This window comes from Petaurus breviceps, unplaced genomic scaffold, assembly GCF_028583685.1.
Source record: "Petaurus breviceps papuanus isolate PSGF00001 unplaced genomic scaffold, PetGlider_PUasm1.0 90603, whole genome shotgun sequence".
NCBI classification, from domain to species: domain Eukaryota; kingdom Metazoa; phylum Chordata; class Mammalia; order Diprotodontia; family Petauridae; genus Petaurus; species Petaurus breviceps.
The window spans coordinates 1,629,721-1,649,743 of NW_027187284.1; the positions used below are offsets into that span (position 1 = coordinate 1,629,721).

Below are 20,023 nucleotides of genomic sequence, written 5' to 3' on the forward strand. Positions count from 1 at the left end.
TTTTAAGAGATGATCCATAGCTTTGAAGAGAGAGGTATCAGTTGAGTGATGAGTTTGGAAAACAATACAAAGGATTGAGGAGTGAAAAGAAAAGGAAAGGACAAAATAAGCACAAGCAGCTTTACCAAGAAATTTGACTGAGGAGAACTTTAAGATGGTAGCTTAAGCACATGTTGGATAGAGTTTGGTAAAATTTGTTTTTGTTGTTATTTTTTATATTTGGTTTTAGGAAGGGAGAAGCAGGAATATTTGAAAGCATCAGGGGACAAGCAGTAGAAGGGAAGGACTGAAATGTACGGAATGAGGGTGGATATGTTGGAGAAAACTGGGATGGAGAATAGAATCAAAGGCAAATGTTGAAGTGGTTGGCCTTGGCAATGAAAGGAGCCATCTTATATCCACAGACTGGAAAAAAGAAAGAAATAGGGGAAGGTAATGTCAAATGAAGCTGAGATAATTTCATAATTATTTTTTGGAATAACTGAAAAAAATCTTGTACTAGAATGAGGATCACATTTGAGAAAAATACAGATGATTTTAATATCCCTTCACAGTTTTTAGGGCAACCAACCCACCATAATGAGACACAAAAGAGATCATGTGTCATAAGTGGATAAAATTATAATTCATGCTAGCAATGATATAATCACTTTTCAAATTCATCTGAGAAAGGGATCTTATGATATTCAAGCAAAAGTCATCTTTTCTATGATGTATTTCTATGAGTACTCATAGTACTTCCAGGTTCACAAAGCCCTTTCTCAGAATGATAATGTGAAATAGGTAGTGTATATGTTATTATCTTTATTTTTCATATGGAAAAAACCAAAAATCAAAGATTGAGCAACTTGCTTAAAGTCACATAGTAAATGCAAGAGCCAGGGTGTAACACAGAGCTCATAATTTGATTGTGGAAGATCCACTATTTATTGAATGAGTACAGGAATGCAGTCAAATAGCAGAATGTTGTAAGGGCCTCTTTAAAAACACTTTTTAAAATTTAAATTCCAAAAGAACAACTTTAATGTGCATAATGTAGTTGTCACTTGAGACCAGTGAGAATGAAGTTGGAAGGCAAACAGTTGCCCTTTTTGCCCCCACTGAGTTGTTTTCTCCCTCCATATTCATGTCTCTAAGTACCAGAGATCAGAAAGAATTATAAATAGATTAGCAAGCAAAGAATGCACTCTTTTTTCCTATTTTTGTTCCTTTTCATAGTGTTTAGAACTTGCAATGCTGAATCAAGATCAAATACTTTCCTACATTTAAAATCTCCTTATCTATGAATTTTTAATTGACTAATACTTTAGTACAATTCATTCTGAAAGGATTAGTGTTATCCCATTTTAGCCCACCTCCAAGCAGGTGTCATTTGTTTAAAACACATCTAACCTAGAAAACCATTCATCACTGAGGGTTTCTAGAATGCTGCTACACTGATGTTATTTCAGGACTACAGAATAGATGATTCTATTGTGACCATTGATTTATATGAGAGAAGTACCATGCTGGAAAGTAAGCAATGATGGATTTGGAGAAAGATTTTTTTAGTTCAAATCCTAGCTCTGCTTCTTACTATCTTTATGTCTTATTGGGCAAATTGCTTTATCTTTTTCCTGCTATTTTTCAGTCATTTCAGTTGTGCCTAACTCTTCATGACCCCATTTGGGGTTTTCTTGGCCAAGATAGTGAACATGTTTGTCATTTCCTTCTCCAACTCATTTTACATATAAGGAAATTGAGGCAAACAGGGTTGAGAGACTTGCCTAAGGTCGCACCATTAGTAAGTATTTGAGGACAGATTTAAATTGATGAAGACAAATTTTCCAAATTATAAGCAAATTATAAGCTATCCACTGAGGAATCTTTCATCTCTAGGCACTAAAGTTTTCATCTGTGTGGCCTTATAATGCCTAGATTCTATGACTAGGTGGAACTACTCAATAGTGAAATTTTTACGTCAGGTTTTATTAGATAGACTCTACTGCTGCTTTACAGACTTTCAGTTTGATGTAGAATTAGATTGACCATTTGTTGCATATTCTGTTTGGTATGTTCATAGGGGATAGGCAGATCTGCTACACTCATCTTGTTAATTTTCCTTCCTACTTAGTATATGGTTAGAAACATGACTTAATTATGATAGTAATTATTTTTAATTTTGTCTTTCTGTGTTGGAGAAGAGTTCTTGCCTTTTCTTAGAAAGAATTAAAGGGTGGTTAGGTAGTGCAGTGAATAGAGCACTGGACCTGGAGTCAGGAGGGCCTGAGTTCAAATCCAGAATCAGACACTTAACATTTACTAGCCTTGTGACCTTGGACAAGCCCTGCCCTCTCCCCTCCAAAAACCAAAAAAGAATTAAAAAAAAGAATTAAAACTGGGTTTATGGAGATAAAGACATATCTCAGAGTCAATGACAATGAATTTAAAAGAAAACATAAGAGAGAAATGAAAAGATCAACATTATTATTCAAAACAGAATTGAAGATATGAACAAGGAGAGATATCAAACAAAAGTTCATTATTACTTTTATTTGCCTTTCATTGAATTCCCATAATATTTCATACAGTGGCCACATCACATATTTTTTGCTCTTCTTATGTCTACAACTCTATCTGAAGTTCACTCATTCTTAGTTCATATCCTTAATTCCTTCTTTTGTAGGGAGATAGAAGCCATATGACACAAGCTTCCTCAGCTCCTTCCACTAAATACCTAAAAGACACTTTTCACCCTCCCTTAGTCTCGCCTCCTTTATTCTAGTCTCAGAAGATAAAATGGAACTTCTTGCCAACGTTGTACCCTTGAGTACATCACTTTTCTTTTAGTTTTCATTCTTTTTGACTTCTCTGAAGCATGTGATAGAGTTAAACATCCAGTCTTTTTTGACATGTTTTTTTTGTCTTGTTCCTGGATTATTTTTTTTCCCTTTTTGTCTTTATTAATTTCTTTACTTTTAGTTTACAAGATTCAATTCCACAATGCCTTGAGCTTCAAATTTTCTTCTGCCTTTCCCCCCCCATGTCGGCATGCAATCAAGTATAGGATCTGCAAATACTTTCATGTTAGATATTAGTGAGGTTGTAACGAAAGATTGTAACTGGTGGAATGAACAATTTTGACTTTGTCACACATGCAATTAAAGCTCAACATCTAAAATTGAACTAATTATCTTTTCAACACACTGCTCCCACCACCAAACATTTGAATAACATTTCAAATGTTTTAATTTTATTTTTCATTTAATATTTCTCAATTATACTAAAAAATTGTCTTAAAAAAAACTTCTTTGCCAAATTTTCTCCTTCCTTTTTGCTCTTCCCCATGCAGAAGGAGGCGAACAATTTGATATCTATTACACATCTGAAGTCATGCAAAACATTTCTGTATTAGCCATATTGCAAAAGAAGAAACATGTGCTAAATCTGGTTCAAGTGTTGCCTATACTTGCACCATTTTCTCTTTTGGTGTAAAAGTTCTTCCTTGTACACTTCTTTTATATGAGATAATTTCCACCATTCTTCCTCTCCCTTCCTATTTATCCCAGTTCATCTTTCTTTCTCACCTATTCATTTTTTATATCCTCCCACCATAACAACTCATTTTCACAGCCTCTAAAGAAGACTTCTTCTAACTGCCCTAATAACAATAAAGTTCTTAGAATTTACATGTACCATTTTGCCACATAAAAGATAAACAGTTTTCCCTTACTGAATACCATATGATTTCTCTTTCATGTTTGCCTTTATATTCTTCTCTAATAATCTATTTATATTTATTTCATATTCATATTAATTATTATATTTATATTATTCTATTCATATCATAAATATGTTTACTATTCTCTTATATTTGAAAGTCAAATTTTCCAATCAACTCTATTTTTAAAACAATTAGGAATGCTTGAATGTCCTGTATTCATTAAGTATCATTTTTGTTTTTCCTTTGAAGAATTATATTCATTTTTGTTGGGTAGGTTATTCTTGGTTCCAATTACAGCACTTTTGCCTTTTGTAATATCATATTCCAAGTCTTCCACTCCCTTAGCATGGTTGCTACTAAATCTTGTGCTATCCTGACTGACTCCATTATATTTAAATGGGTTCTTTCTGTTTGCTTGAAGTATATTTTTTATATGAAAGCTCTAGAATTTGGGTATAATATTCCTGGGAGTTTTATTTTGGGCAATTATTTCAGGAGGCATTTGGTGGAACCTTTTTTATTTCTTTCACTGTGAGGTTCTAGAATATAAGGGCAGTTTTCCTTAATAATTTCTTCAAATATAATATCTATAATCTTTCTTTGATCATGCCTTTCAAGAAGACTAGCATTTCTTAAATTATCTCTCTTCAACCTATTTTCCAGGTCAGCTGTTTATACAATGTAATATTTCATTTTTTTCTAATTTTTCATTCTTTAGAATATGATTTATTGCTTCTTGATGTCTCATGGGGTCATCAGCTTCCAACTGCCCAATTCCAGTTTTTAAGAAATGTTTATCTTTGGGGGTGGCTAGGTGGCATGGTGAATAGAGCACCTGGAATCAGGAGAACCTGAGTTCAAAGTTGACCTCAGACACTTAATAACACTTACTAGTCCTGTGACCTTGGGCAAGTCATTCAACCCCAATTGCCCTGCCTTTCCCCCTCCAAAAAAAAGAAAAAAAGAGAAATATATATATACATACACACACATATATGTATGAATATATATTTTTACCAAGCTGTTAATTGTCTTTCCATAAATTTTTTCCTTCACTCTAATTTCTTTCCCTAATTTTTCCTCTATCAGTCTTATTTGATTTTGAAAATAATTTTTTAGCTCTTCCAAGAATTCTTATTGGAATTGTGTTCAATTCATACTTTTTCTTTGAGGCTTTGCTTGCAGCTGTTTTGACTGTTGTCTTCTGAGCATTTATCTTTATTCTCTCTATCACCAAAGTACATTTTTATGATAAGATTCTTTGTTGTTGTTGTTTACTCAGTTTTCTAGCCTATTTCTTGACTTTGAACTTTATGTTAAAGTTGGGCTCTGTTTCCAGCAAGGGGTATCAAGAAGAAGCTCCATATTATGTTTCAAAAATTTTTCACACTCCTGTTTTTAGTTCTGAGTGTTTAGAACTTTGGGGTGCTTTCAAAATTTTGTGATATGGGGAGAGGTATGGTCACTGTTCTTCTGCTCTGTAGTCTTGTCCTTATCCAGGAAGGGCCTCTGATTCCCTGGGATTGCAATCAATAATGTTCCTCAGCATCCCTCATCCTTTCTGACCAAAAGCCTTACTGTTACTCAGGGCTTCTACTTCCTCTTGACCAGAAGTACTCCTCTCTCTTTTTGAACCATAATGAAGTAGTAGGTAAAAGCAACTGATTTGTCAAACAGCATCTGGCCCTTCATGCAGATCTATCACAGGAATGACCTGTAATCTTTTTCAGTCAAATGGCCAGGTTCCCCCCACATCCCTGCCATCTGACTTGAGAGTTCCTGAAGCTGTTGTTATTATCACTCTCTAATCCCACCACTGGTGCTTCATTCATGTGGGCTCTGGCAGTCTCTATCCTCATGTCCTAGGGTTCTCTTGGGCTACTAGAATGTTTCACTCTGACCTTTTATTGGCTGTGCTACTTGAGAATTCAATTTGAGGCATTATTTTAGAGTTGTTTGGAAGGGGCTGTTGGGAGTGCTTAGCTGAATGTTCTATCTACTCTGCCATATTTGTTCTCATTCCAGAAGTCTTCAAAATTTTTTAAGCAAAAACTTTCCCCTCTAGACCTTCAGGTTTCTTTTAACGATACCACATTATCCCAGCCATCTAGACTAAAAACCATTTAGTTATCTTTTACTCCTTTCTTTTTCTACTTTGTCCTCATATTAAATCGGCTAGCAAATCTGCCCTTCCTTTCTCTTCTTCATTCTCTTCCTATCTATTTTTTCTTTTCCTACTTCACTTTTTATTTTCACTGCCACTTCCATAACCATAATTTAAGTCCTTATTATCTATGTCTGGACTACTTCAACATCCTCCCAATTTATCTCTTGGCCTCTAGGTTATTAAAATGATCACTTTCTAGTGTTGCACATTGCCATCAGATTAATTTTTCTGAAACATCCCTTTGAAATTCAATTACCCTACTCAAAGCCCTTTTGTGGTTTACTATTGCCTACTGAATGAAAGATTATATTCTCACCCTAAGATTCCTTCCCCCCACCACATATACACTTTAGCCAAATTTTCATTTCTGTCTTTATCTCTCTAAAAATAGAGCTTAAACTGGACTACTTGTCATTTCTGGAAGATACTTTGTCCCTTCTGAATTTCACAGTTTTGCTCATTTTATTTTTTCTCGCCTAGAGTATGCTCTATTTTTGGTTCTCTATTTTGTATCTGCAGTGTCTATTTTGATGAATTCAGTAATTCATAACCAACGAACGAATCTTTACCTCCTACCTCTCAATTTCCCTACTTCTACTGTTTGTACCTCCATTTTTCTAGTCAGAGAGGCTCAAAATAACATCTTCATTTCTATACCTAATCAGCTGCCAATTCTCACTGATTCTGCATTAGCAAGATTGCTCATATTTGTTCTTTCCTTTGTTCTCCCATTTTATCTACCTTTGTTTAGACACTGATTGTCTTTATCTTGGAATATTGTAATATTCTCTAAATTGATTTTTTTTGCCTCTAAAATCTATTTCCACTCTATCTTTCAGTGATAATAATAACATCATTAGAGTTCTGATGATGCTATTCTTCTACTCAAAAACCTTCAGTGCTTCTCCACTGCTGGCTAAGTATTTTCCTTTCATTTATTAGTATTGGTCTCCTGTTTACCTTTTGTCCTCATGACTCTTCTGTGCTCTAGCTATATATATATATATATATATATATATATATATATATATATATATATATATATATATATAGTTCAAAGTATTTAGCTTTACTAATGTAAACAATCCTTCCACTGATACATTTTAATAGGCAGTCTTGAAATATAGTTATGACTAGAAGAGTCAGTGTTCTGTACCCATTCTGGTACTTTACATTACAAATTTCTAACTATTTCCATGCATCTGTGCCTTCAGTCACATTACCCCCATCCTTAAAAAAAGGATGCTTAAAAACCTTAAACTCCCATCTCCATCTCAAGTATTCATATCATTCCCTTCTTTAAAGGCTCAGTTCAGGTGCCAACATCCCCACAAAATCTTTGGTAATCTCTTCCCAGCTAAAATATTTCCCTTACTTCTGCAATCTCTATAAGCACTTACACCATTCATTTGCACTTCTAATTTAATTTGCTTATATGGATATTTCTCATAAAATCATGGAATTTTAAAGATGGAAATAACCAAAATTATCAAAGGACCTCATTTTGCAGGTGTGCTTAAGTACAAAAAGGAGGGTTGTGACATTGGTAGTAGGTTGTAGAACCAGGATTGGAATTATGCCTTCAAACTCCAGTGTCTATGCTTTCCACAATGCCACTTTACCTTTCTACTAGATTGTAAGTTTGGAGGGGGGAATAATTTTATCCTCTTAGTATCTTGTATAAAGTCAGTACCTTATAGCTATTTATTGAATTTAATATTGAAGTTAATGTCAGTAATATAGGATACCAGAATAAAGAGCTAAGGCAATTCAGAAGCTATAGAATGGTAAGAAGAGAAAAGTAGATCATTGGTTCAAAGAAGAGCAATCAAAGGTGTGTTAAACCTGAGCCAAATTAGAAGCAAATTCTTGCTTGTCCAATCATTCAAATTTTGTTTTTTGGCATCTTGACTAAAATCACATCTTTGTATGGAGTTTCCCTGGTACTGGTTTGGATTCAGAGACAACTGTAAAGTGTATGCTCCCACTCTTATATTTATCACCTTTCAGATATGTGTCAGAGGAATGATATTATTTTGATTATCTTAAGTTTAAAAGGAATATGGAGAATTTGTCTTATTTTATCTTTGGATCTCATTTGGTTTACTGCTTAAGTATGAAAATCATCTTTATGAATTGAATTGAATTGAAACTTGAAATGAATTGGGAAAAAGATTAATTAAATATTTTAGAAGAAAAGTCCATGAAAGTGCTATCGTATTTGATCCTGAATTAACCTCTAACTAAAAAAGGCTAAATGACAAATTTAAGTAGAATAATTTCTTTAGGGAACATCATTAGTTTCAAGAAGAATGAATTTGCTGCTTTTTAAAATTTTCCTTTTTTTCCCAAATATTTATTATATAGTCAAAGATTCATGATATTATACTGCCTTTGAGAGGATTAGACTATATGACCTCTAATTTTTTTTTTACAAGCTCTAAATCTATGGTCCTCCCTTTGAAGTACAAAATAATAGGAGCTCAGAGTTGGAAGGACCATCAAAGGCCATTTAGCTGACCTATAATTAAAACATGAATACCCTTCATACCAAAGGTTCTTAATCTATTTTTCTATGAGTGTCACAGCTCCCTTTGATAGTCTTAAATAAGTCTATGGTTCCATTTTCAGAATAATGTTTTCAAATGAATAAAAATTAATGCATTGGGCTACAAAGTAAATCAATTATATTGAAGTAATAATCAAAATACATTAAAAAAAATCTCTTTGGACCCAAGGTTAAGAACCTCTATAAGTCTATACCATCTCCAACAACTCTCCAGTGAAGCTGAGTATTTTTAGTAATGGTGAGATCATGATATAATAAAGCAATCCATGCCATTTTTAACAGCTTTAATTATTAGGAAGAGTTTTAGTGGGTTTTTTTTCCTTACAGTGAGTTGAAATTTGACTACTCATAACTTCCATGAACTGATTTTGGTGGTGCCTCTCGAACCACATTGTATAAATTAATGCCTTCATCTAAATGATAGCCTTTCGAATGCTAAAAGGCCAATAATATGTTATATACAGGATTTTTTGTCTTTAGGTTAGGTATCCCCAGTTAGCTATTCCTTTATATTGCCCAATACTCATTTGACATGATTCTGAGTTGCCTCATCATACCAGTCATTTTATTATCAATATGTTTCAACTTGTCCCTGCCTCCTTTCAAATGTGGCCCCAACACTGAACACAGTTCTCCAAATTCAATCTAACCAGGTCAGTGTATAGCAAGATTATCACTTTCATTTTATAAGGTATTAATGGAACCTAATCTTACATTTGGTTTCTTAACTTCCATCTCATATTACTGACATTTATTGAACCTACATTTCCTTAAAACCCTCCAATCTTTTCCATATCTAACCATGTCAACTTGTATTGCTACTGTATAGTTGATTTTTTTTCTTAAGTACATGACTCATGAAGAAAAAGAGCTAAGCAGTCAGTCAAAGGTATTTTATATTTCAAGAACTGTTAAGACGTATAATCTGAGTCTGATTTTGATTTCCTCCATTTCAGGGAAAATTTAGTAGTTCATGACACTTTAATCTTCAAGTACAGTTCACAGTGCTGATATAGTACCCATTTATAGTACTGAACATTTCAAGTTTTCTATTTAGTCCATAAAAAATGACTTGATCAATAAACCAATATTAAAGTTATTCCTATCTCTTGCATTTTCCACCAGAAAAAATATTTTCTTCTAGCAAAAAAAGTTGGATATCAGTGGCTTTTTAAAGTATATTTTACTTCTTCATTCATCAAAATACCTTAAATCTAGCCTTTTAATATCACCTCTTTTGTATCTCTTCAAAGCCATGGTCATGGAACAAGATTGTTAATATTCCATTATTTTTAAAGATTATAATTTTCTAATATTCTCATTTGGAGATTTATGTTTCCTATCTCCTGGGACAAACTAGAAATCTCTGTCTTTCTATATTCATGAGTGATAGGTTGATAAATACTGTGTAAGTTAGAAAATAGGCCACCTCTGAACATAGACCACATTCCTTTCCTAAAATAAGATATCTGAATGAAAAATTATACACATTCATGTATGTATATATACATGTTTGTATTACCCATACACAAAGGTATGTGTGTTCTAGGTATTGTGACATATAAAATTTTATGTGACCTATAGTTTGGCTTATTATTCAATATATACACATAAAAATATACATGTACAGGTATATAGCACATGTTTACTATCTACATATACATACCCAAATTCATAGGAGTGGAATAGATTTATATTATAGGTCAATGCAATTTTAATATCTCATATTTGAGTATGTGTAAATATAGCCTGATTTGGGGGAAAATAGACATTATATCAAACTCAGGATGCCTACAAGCAATCTGAAGGTAACAAAAGGTTAAGTAGCATACAGTTAATTCACTTGGTTTATTCATAGGATTTAGAGCTAGAAGTATCTTGTACTGTTGTCTCTTCATTTTTAAGATTAGGGTTTTTGTTTTTTAATAATAAGCAGCTCAGTGAAGTGGTTCTTATCCAAGGTCACTCATGTAGCAAACAATGGTGCCAAGACTTGAACATAGGTCCTCTGACCACAAATCCAGGGATCTTTCCCCAATGCATCTTCTAATACTCCACTGGATCATGTTTATAACCTCCATCCAGACTTGGCATTCAGTACGACTACCACTCTTACTGTCCTTAAAAATACAAAATGACTGGGGGAATTAGAAAAGATCTCCTCAAGGATTATGATACCTGAACTGAACCTTGAAGAGACATAGAATTTCCAAGAAATTGAGGTGGAGAAAGCATTTCAAGCATAAGGGAGGTAATTTATATAAATGCATGGAAATAGGAGATAGGATGGTTTGTAAAAGGAGCAATTAAATAGGCTAGTGTACAGGTGAATTTGTGCATGAGCTCCCCAATTATCCAGGTAACTGAGAAGGGCTGTTTAAGGACTGGCTGTATTAGTTAAGATATAGAGTAGCTTGACATACCAATAATTCTTTTCAGTAACTGAAATTAAAGCCAGCTGGTAGAGAATACCAGCTTTGAAGCAGGCCTTGAGCCATTTGGTGGTTTATGGATCTTCAGGAGACAACTTATCTTCAGAGACTTCCCTAACTATTGGTTAAAGGGCTCTTGGACACATACTGTTTTACATCCTCTTATTGTTTGTGCTCAAGCCTTGAACTGTGGATTGCTTTTCAACAAGAATGCCCTTGTGTATCAAAGGGCCATAGCTGTGACATCTGGAGTTCTTCACTCCATTCCCCCCTCCCACCATCCCCTAGGGGATGGAGCTCACTGACTCATTCCTTTCTAAGCCCACCTTTCCTCCAAAATTCTTTATCTTCCTTTGTTTAAAAGGTATGTAACCTCTCCATCTTTTGCTTGGTGTTCTTTTGAACATAGGCTAGAAAATTCCCATGTGCATGTTTTTGTTTTGTTTTGTTTCCTTCTCTGCTTAATAAAAATCCTTCTTTAATTTCACAAGTATACACTTACTCCATTTTTTTTTCCTTTAGAGGAAAGGCAGAGTTAGATCTCAAGAACTGGCCTTTATTCTCTCTGGGTATCTTATTCTTTGGGAGAAAGAGAGATCTAAATCCTCTGAAGAGAAATCTATCTGCCCTGTTTTACATTAGTTTGGCCAGTTTCACTAAATCATAGAATATGTAGGGTACTGAAGTGCAGGTGGGGGGGGGAATGAGTAAGTAGCCTAGAAAGAGACTGAAGTTATATATCAAATGTTAAAGTTAAATGACAAACAGAGGTGGTTCCTTGGGGATAGAATCTGTCTCTCTTTTTAAAAATGTTTTTATTTCCATTTCTAGTATAGATGTGCCTGAAAGAAGGAACTTAATATTCCTGATTAGGAACACCCCTAGAATTATCCAGGATTTTTTTTAAAAATAGAGATTTACTCTTTTGCTTTAGTCAGCAACCAAAATCATAAGTCTTACTGCCTCAAACTAATCCAGGACATTTTCTTTCTTAAACACAATCATTTATAAGAGTACTTTAAAAAATCAATTTTAAAATTCCCTTGCTTAGGACATTCATGTCCTAGGACATGATAACCTAGGGCTGTCTTCTTCACATCAAAACAGTAATCTCAGTCAAAATCCAGTCAAAATATCAGGATGATTGACTGAACTAACCTAAATAACTACATCTTTGTACTATGTACTCCTTTTAAAAGAGATAAATGGAGCTGAACAGACCCTGAAGAAGTGGGACAGGATTGCTGCTATCTATCACTTTAATCTGACATCAAGTCGTAGTTCTCACCTCAGTAAATTAAAGACTAGAAAAATGGAATTTGGTGAAGACATTAACTTTAAGTGATCTGCATTAAGAGAAGCTTTATAATGCTTATTTTCTTGCTACTGGGGGAAAATTTTATCATCCCTCAACTCTCAGATTATCCACTACAAAAATGGAAAGGAAGATTTAAAATAGGTAAATCTTGCCTTCCAGTTCTCTGACCCTTCTACACCACATTTAGTAATTAGCTTTTTGCTGAGGAAAAGAAATCCTAATTAATGCTTAGGGGAAGTGAAGCATTTCTTTATGGACCTTCAGCTCCTATCTTGTTTAATTATAGATTTTGTTAAAATTTCATACTATGTATTTCCCTGCCTTAATAACTTGATTTCAAATGACTTGACCATTTAAAAAAGTTATTTTTAATAACTTTTTTTAAAAAGTTACTCAGTGAAGAAAAAGACTATTTTATAAATAACTAACCAAAGAAAATTCTGGGTTACATTTTTATAGTAACATCGCTTTACTTTTAGGAAATTAGAAAGCCAAGGGAGGCATCTTTACCTTGTTCTTTATTTATGTGATGTACCTTTCAAAGGCAAAACTGTTCATATAAGGGAGATTTCTTCTAACCTTTCTTTTTCTATGCAATAGTTGCCTCACACTGGTGCAAAAGTCAACAAGAATTTTGCCATTGAAACTCTAAAATGTCATTTCATTACATTGTTTGTCCCTCTTTCTTCTAACTCCATTACAACCATTAACTACCCTCACACTATCAGAAGAAGGAAGGGAGAGGGGGAAGAAGAAGAAGGAGAATTGGAAAGGAAAGGAAAGGGGAGATAAGGGAAAGGGAAGGGAAGGGAATGGGAAGCTGGGGAAGAGGAGAAAGGAGGAGGAGTGGGGGGAGGAGGAAGAAGAAGAAGATGATGACAATGATGATGAACAAGAAGAACAAGAAAAAACAAGAACGTGAAGTTGTTGTTTAGGGAATATTTCATAAAGGAAGATTTTGTTTAGGCTGATATTGTTGTTCCACCCTCCTAGACAGACCATCAAAATCCAGGCCTGGGAAAAGCTAAACTATAGACCATTTATGATTTGGAACAATTATTTTCACCCTGTTCATTGCCAGCTCTTTGCAAAATGGATAGAATGCAAGACTTGAATTCAAGAAAACCTGAATTTAAATTTGACCTCAACCACTTACTATGCCTGTGACTCTGCATTTAAATCTTTTACCTCAGTTTCCTCAACTGTAAAATAGGGCTAATACTAACACCTACCTCCAAGGGTGGTTGTAAGGACAAAGTGAGATAATATTTGTAAAAAAAAAAGTTGCTTACCACAATTCCTGAATAGAGCAGGCATTCGATAAATTCTTATTCCCTTCTCTTATTTGCCCTTCCCCATTTTCTGCTCTGACATCAGAACATTGTACCCTATCAGTGTTCCCCCATCCTCCCGCAGAGAACTCTAATCAAATCACCATTACCTTTGGCCCGTCTGCTCCATGCCTCCCCTGCCAATGATGTAGCAATGCATTATTTCTCCTTTCATATACATTTTGACTAATTGCACCATAGCTTTCTTCCTGGACCACCATACTTCTATGTGTATTTTGTTAGTCATCAGGATATAGAATCCTTGAGATCATGGACTATGACTCTGGAATTTGTGCCAAGGAGCTTGGTTCATAATATGCACTGAATAAATGATTTTCTTTCATTCATTCTTTGTTATACGGATTGCTATCTGAATGTGGGCTGAGAGAGGAGGGATATATTACAAATAATGATGATATAAAACAAAAGGTATTAATTTTTTAAAGCATAACATATATTTTAAAAATACATTTTATTGTCCTTGAAGTCCAAAAGGTTATGTTCATTATTTCTACCCCAGAAGTAATTAATATAATTACTTTTTTTAGGGACAGCAGAATGAATAATGTATGGGGCATTTCATCTTCTGTTTATGAACATCTGCACAAATGCCCGCTCTTCACTACTTTTTAGAGAACACTATTTCCTTACCTGCATCAGGGAGAATCCTTAGTTTTGTTCAAAGTATAATTTAGGACCTACCTTTGAAAAGTGATCATTCCTGATCCTCTCCTATTCCTACTTAACATTTTCTCCCTCTTAAAATTATTTTGTATTTCTTTGAAGAAACTTTTGTATTTTCTAATTTCTGTAAGCTCCTGAGAGCAAGTTCTGTTTTGTTTTTGTTTTTATGTTGGAGGTGGAAGAAGCATTTAGTGCTTAGGTACTTCATAATTGTTTGGTGAATGGAAATGAATAAATGCATAAATGTCATTACTAGTTGTATACCAATATATGTATATATGGCATTTTATATGGTTATATATATATTCATGCAAAAAGTAGTGGTATTTTTGAAGGCATTAACATGATTTATTCAGAAAAATCTTTTAATATGATGTTCATCATACCTCCTGATGAAGCTCTTCCCAACGGGAATTAAATTTCTCAAGTTTCTCGTTGATCAGTTCATCCAGGACTCCACCATCTGTTAGTGTTTGTGCCAGTTCTCGAATCTGATTTCGGTTTTCTTCTGGATGCCTCATTAAGCTTTCAAGTGACTGAAAAAAATTAAAAATGACAATTTTTCTTCTTTTTTAAATATACTAGGAATGATCAAAAATACTAAATATATTATTCAATACATCATCTAGATCCACAGTTAAGATAGTACCACTTAAAATATTTTATTCAACTTAAAATTCATAGTATCTGTTGACTTTTTAATGTAATTAGATATAAATTTCTACCAAAATGTGATATATATAACTTTTAAAAAGCCAAACTCCAAGTCTAAATGTCCCAATTAGAAAATTATTCAGGTTCTTCCTGCTCAATCTCTGTCAGAATCTTGGAATTACAGGTGGAGAAAAACTCCAAAATAATACTCTTCCAGACTTAAGGGGAAAGAGTTCAAAGTAAATCTTAGTGACAAAATATATTTATTTCAAAAATTTCAAAACACACACACACACACACACACACACACATACACACACACACGATTGCCTTGCCTAGACTAACTAGAAGTGAGATGAAATATCACAATATAGCTTCATTTCCAAATAGTCTTTCCCACAAATTTCAGTTCTCTGTTGTCTACACTGTCCCCACATTCTTGTCATTTATCCCCCTCTGTCCTTTGGACCACCTTTTCATATTTCCTGTGATACCTTGCTCCATTGATGATCTGTTTCTCTCTCTCTCTCTCTCTCTCTCTCTCTCTCATATATATATATATATATATATATATATATATATATATATATTTATATATATATATTTCCCTTCTTTACTGGGCTCTTCTACTTTCTTTATAATAAAAAGAAACATTGTATAGTGGTTTCCTTCATCTACTTCCATTTCCTCATCATTCACTTCTTAACTTTTGCAATTGGATTTATATTTCTAACACTCTAAAGAAATTAGTCTCTCAAATGTCATCTTTGACCCCCTAATCCTAATCTCTCTCCCTTCCTACACACACACACACACACACACACACACACACACACACACACACACACTCACACACACACACACACTCACACACACACACATATTCCCAAAGCTACTCTAATTAGTCCTCTTGTCTCTCTTCTATCCCTGTGCCTCAGGATTATCTGTCAGCAGATATTTCCCTTGGCTGTGTGTTCAGCCTTAATTTATAACTATCTGTTGTATAATTTCAGCTGGACACACCACTCACATGCAACAAATTTAACAAATTCCAAAACAGTTCTTCCTGCTATGCTTAAATTAATACCACCATTAGAAGAGCCATTATCCATATCACCTATCCTTGAAGTCTCTTTTTCACTTATTTCCCAAATCAAAATAATCACCAAACCTTATTGATTCTAACTCCAAACTATATATTTTATGTCTTTCCTTTCAATTCTTTTTTAAAATTTAATTTATTTTATTCTGAACTCAAGAAATAAAACGAATATTTCCATAACATAATAGAAAAGGGGAAAAAAAGATGAATGTATATGATATGGCAAATCTATTATGTACAACTTGTTATTCCTTTTAAATATATAATAAAGTTATCATGTAACTTTTTTCTTCCCTCTCCCCCTCCCTAGAGATAGCTTCACATAAGACACAAATATGCATGTAGATGCAAAATCACTCAATACATATGTCTCTTTATCAGTTCTTTGTCTAGCTGCAGATAGTGTCTTCCTTCATACATCCTTTGTAGTTGATTTGGATATTTATAATAGTCAAAATGACTTTGTCATTCAAAAGTTGTTCTTAAACCAATATTATTGTTACTGTATTTAATGTTCTCATTCTCATTTCATTCGTAATTACTTCATGCAAGTCTATCTACATTTTTCTAAGATCACCAAGTTCATCATATCTTCAAGTACAGTAGTATTCCAGCACAATTATATACCATTGTTCAGCCATTCCCCCACTGATGGGCATTCCCACATTTTCCATGTCTTTGCTAGCCCCAAAGAGAGCTGCTATAAATATTTTAGAATTTATAGGTTCTTTTTCTTTACCCCAATCATCTTTAGAAATAGACCAAGTAGTGGTAATGGCTTCCTTTCAATTCTTACTGCCACCAACCCAGTTTAGGCATTTATGACTCCTCACTTTGACGTATATGGAAGGTCTCCCTGCCTTTGTAATGATGCTAAATTAATTTCCCATACAGAGATTTGATAATTTAACTCAGTTGTTCAAAAATCCCTATCCCATCAGTCAAGACCTTAAACAACGTGACACTAACCTACCACAGAAGGTTTATTCCAGAGTTACTCACCCTCATTTATTTTATAAACCAAAAAGTTCTATTTGATATTTTCAGAATATTATTAATTTTCCATCCCAACCCACGGCTTTCTTCATACAATTTACCCCCAGAATGATAGCACAACTAGTCTCTCACTATTGATATCTCATCAACTTGGTATCTTCTCTGTGAAGACTCCCTTGATCCCAGAGGCAGAGGTATTTTGTTCTTCTCTGTTCTCCCACAAAATTTAATTTCCACCTCTATTATACACTTATAATATTGCATTATAAGTGCAGTTATTCATACATATTTCTGATCTCCTGTATTATAAGCTCACAGAAACCAGAGACTAAGTTGAATTTATCTTTGTTTCTTTGTCAGCACTTTGCTAAATATTTTTAATTATTTATACAAGTTTAAATTATTTATACAAATCTCCTATTTATTGAATTCAGTTTCAAGGTCTTTCATCATCCTTTTTGACCTGCTTTGGATATGCTACAGTTGGTTAATTTCTCTTTTATACTATGGCATTCATGGCATACAGATTTGAATACAGAATTCTAGATTTGGCCTAAGAAGTCTAGAGTACAGTAGAACTATTATTTCCTTTAAAATAACTATATTCTTATTCTAAGTATACATTACAGTTGTAGGTGACCCCAAAATTAAGGGAGAGGTGCTTGGTGATACAAGAAAACTCCATGTAAGATAGATTCCATTCCCCTCTGTGGAGAATCTATAGAACATGGACAGTAACCACATAAAAGGAGAAGTCAAAGATGACTTATCATTTTCACTGCTGGAGAGAATACCCACACTTATAAGGTCATCAATCCATTGAAATATTGATGTATAAATTTACATTGACTTCTTATTTTTATACTTAAAATAACTCTTCCTCCACTTGTAAGTATGAAACTTCATGAATCTTTATTAAATTTTCCCCTTTTATTTTTGACCCTTATCTCCATTCTGTCAAGATCATGGTTTCATAGAAACTTCAAGCTACCAGGATGCTTGGAGATGGTTTAATTTAGCCACATTTCACATATGAGAAAAATGAAGTGCAGAGAGGCTAGCTTTCTTTTTCAGTATCACTTGGGCTAGTAAAACCCAGACAATTTAATTGCCAGGGGGCAAATTGTGTAATGTTAACAGATGACAAAGTGTTATTAAAAAAAAAAAAAACTTATTCTGTCTTTGTCCTCAATGTCAAAGAGAGTGGTCTTCAAATAGTGATTTCATTGCTGTCAGTAACCTTGTTGAGCAACTCCTACTGCCAATGCATCTTCTAGTTTTAGTAGTTTTAGAGAGATTTTGTTTTTAAAGAGTTGTCTGGGCCACTGGGTGGTTAAAATATTTTTCCATAGTCACCCAGCCAGAATTTCAGACATAGGACTTGAAACCAGGTCTTCCTAACTCTGACTTTCTATTCACAATAATACACTGTCTCTCATGAAGATAAATGGAACCAAAAGTGATATCTGCAAACTCTCTTCTTTTATTACCTGTATAAAGACCCTAAAATAATACTTCAAAATCTAATAAGTTTCCTATTAACATTTTTTTTTTAGAATTTATGTCTAAAGTTAAAGCAAGGTTCTATAATGAAAATATCATTCAAATAATCTTTCCTTTTTATGGGTCCAGATTTCAAATACAAAGTAGAAATTAAATCATACATTGAAATACTGCCAAAACCAATAAAAGTTCCCTTTAAAATGCAAGCATGTACTTCTAAGTGAGGATAATTTTATAAAGAAATTGAATGATGCTTCATTTTGTAGCTGAATTATGGGGCCAAGGACAAATGTTTGAATGCCATGAGAAAAAAAGTTCATGACAAGACTAGGAAAACTTCTTTCTAAAGAAGAAAACAGAGGTGTCAAACTCCAAGAGAAGTGGGGAACACTGAACTGCATAGAATATCCTTGTGGGAACATAGTGACTCAGAAAAAAACATTTATTGACATTGTGTATGTTTTATTATATTCTAAAAAAGTTTGTTAAATAGTCCCAAATTCATTTTTATCTGGTTAAAGACACATTGAAGAGGTTTAGAGGCCATGTAGCTCCTGTTGCATATTTGACACCTCTGCTACAAAGCCCTGAAAAGAGTAGGTAGAAAAATTGCATAAATGTTTTGTATGTATAAGTATATATGTATGAAAATGTGTGTGTATGTATACATATAAGGAAGGGCCATAGACAGGAGTAGGGAGAGATAAAAAGACAGAAAAAGAGGAACAGAGAGAAGATAAAGACAATAAAAGAGAAATAATGAAAGGGAGAAGACAGAAAAGAGTGAGACAGGAGAGAATGAGAGAAAAGAGAGGAAAGAAAATGAGAGAAAGGAGGAAAGGAGTCACAGAGAAAGGGAGGGGGGTTAAGGAGGAGAGCAAGAGTGAGAGTGAGAGCAGACACAGGCTTAAACAGTCCCTGCCCTGGAGAATACAGGGTGGGTTATAACAGCTGTAACAAGTAAAATGCTTATCATTATACTATGTAGGAAGCTATGGGACAAAGGAGGGAAACAACTACTTCAGAGTTATTTCAGGAGGGAAAAAACACTGCCCATTAGTGTGAATAAGATAAGATTCCCTGCATATAAGTCAATCTTGAAGGAGGAAAAAGCATCTGAAAAACAAATTTGAGAAGGCAATTTATTCAAGGCATGAAGGGCAACTAGTTTTGTATGAATGCACACAAAATAGTGTTTCAAATCTGGGGATCAGTTCATAGTCTGATTTGACTGAAACAAACATTTTATGAGGGGGAGCAATGCCAAATAAAGTTGAAAAGATAGGTGGGAGCCAGTTTGTAAAGGGCATGCAAGGATTTCTATTTTCTTCTATAGGAAATAGAGAACTACCAAAGAATTAGAATAGTATTGTAGTCAGAATTTTGCCTTAGGGAAATTATTTTGGAAGCTGTGTAAAAAATGGATTGGAGGAAGGAGAGATTGGAGACAGACATACCATTTTGTAGATTATTGCAATGATGAACCGGGAACAATAATGAGATCCTGAACTAGAGTGGTGTGAGTAAAGAGAAAAGGAGACAAAGTGATGATGGCAGTAGAAGT

At 33.9% G+C, this 20,023-nt stretch overlaps 1 protein-coding gene across 8 annotated transcripts in view; it reads right to left on the reverse strand.

Annotated features, from left to right (window-relative positions):
- Nucleotides 1–20,023, reverse strand: part of DMD (dystrophin) — a 2,504,498-nt gene that overhangs the window by 1,493,121 nt on the left and 991,354 nt on the right. For all 8 annotated transcript variants that reach the window (XM_069063824.1, XM_069063827.1, XM_069063826.1 and 5 more), the window contains one exon: nt 14,591–14,740. In XM_069063824.1, coding sequence (XP_068919925.1) covers nt 14,591–14,740 — 150 coding nt within the window. The remainder of the gene's footprint in view (nt 1–14,590; nt 14,741–20,023) is intronic.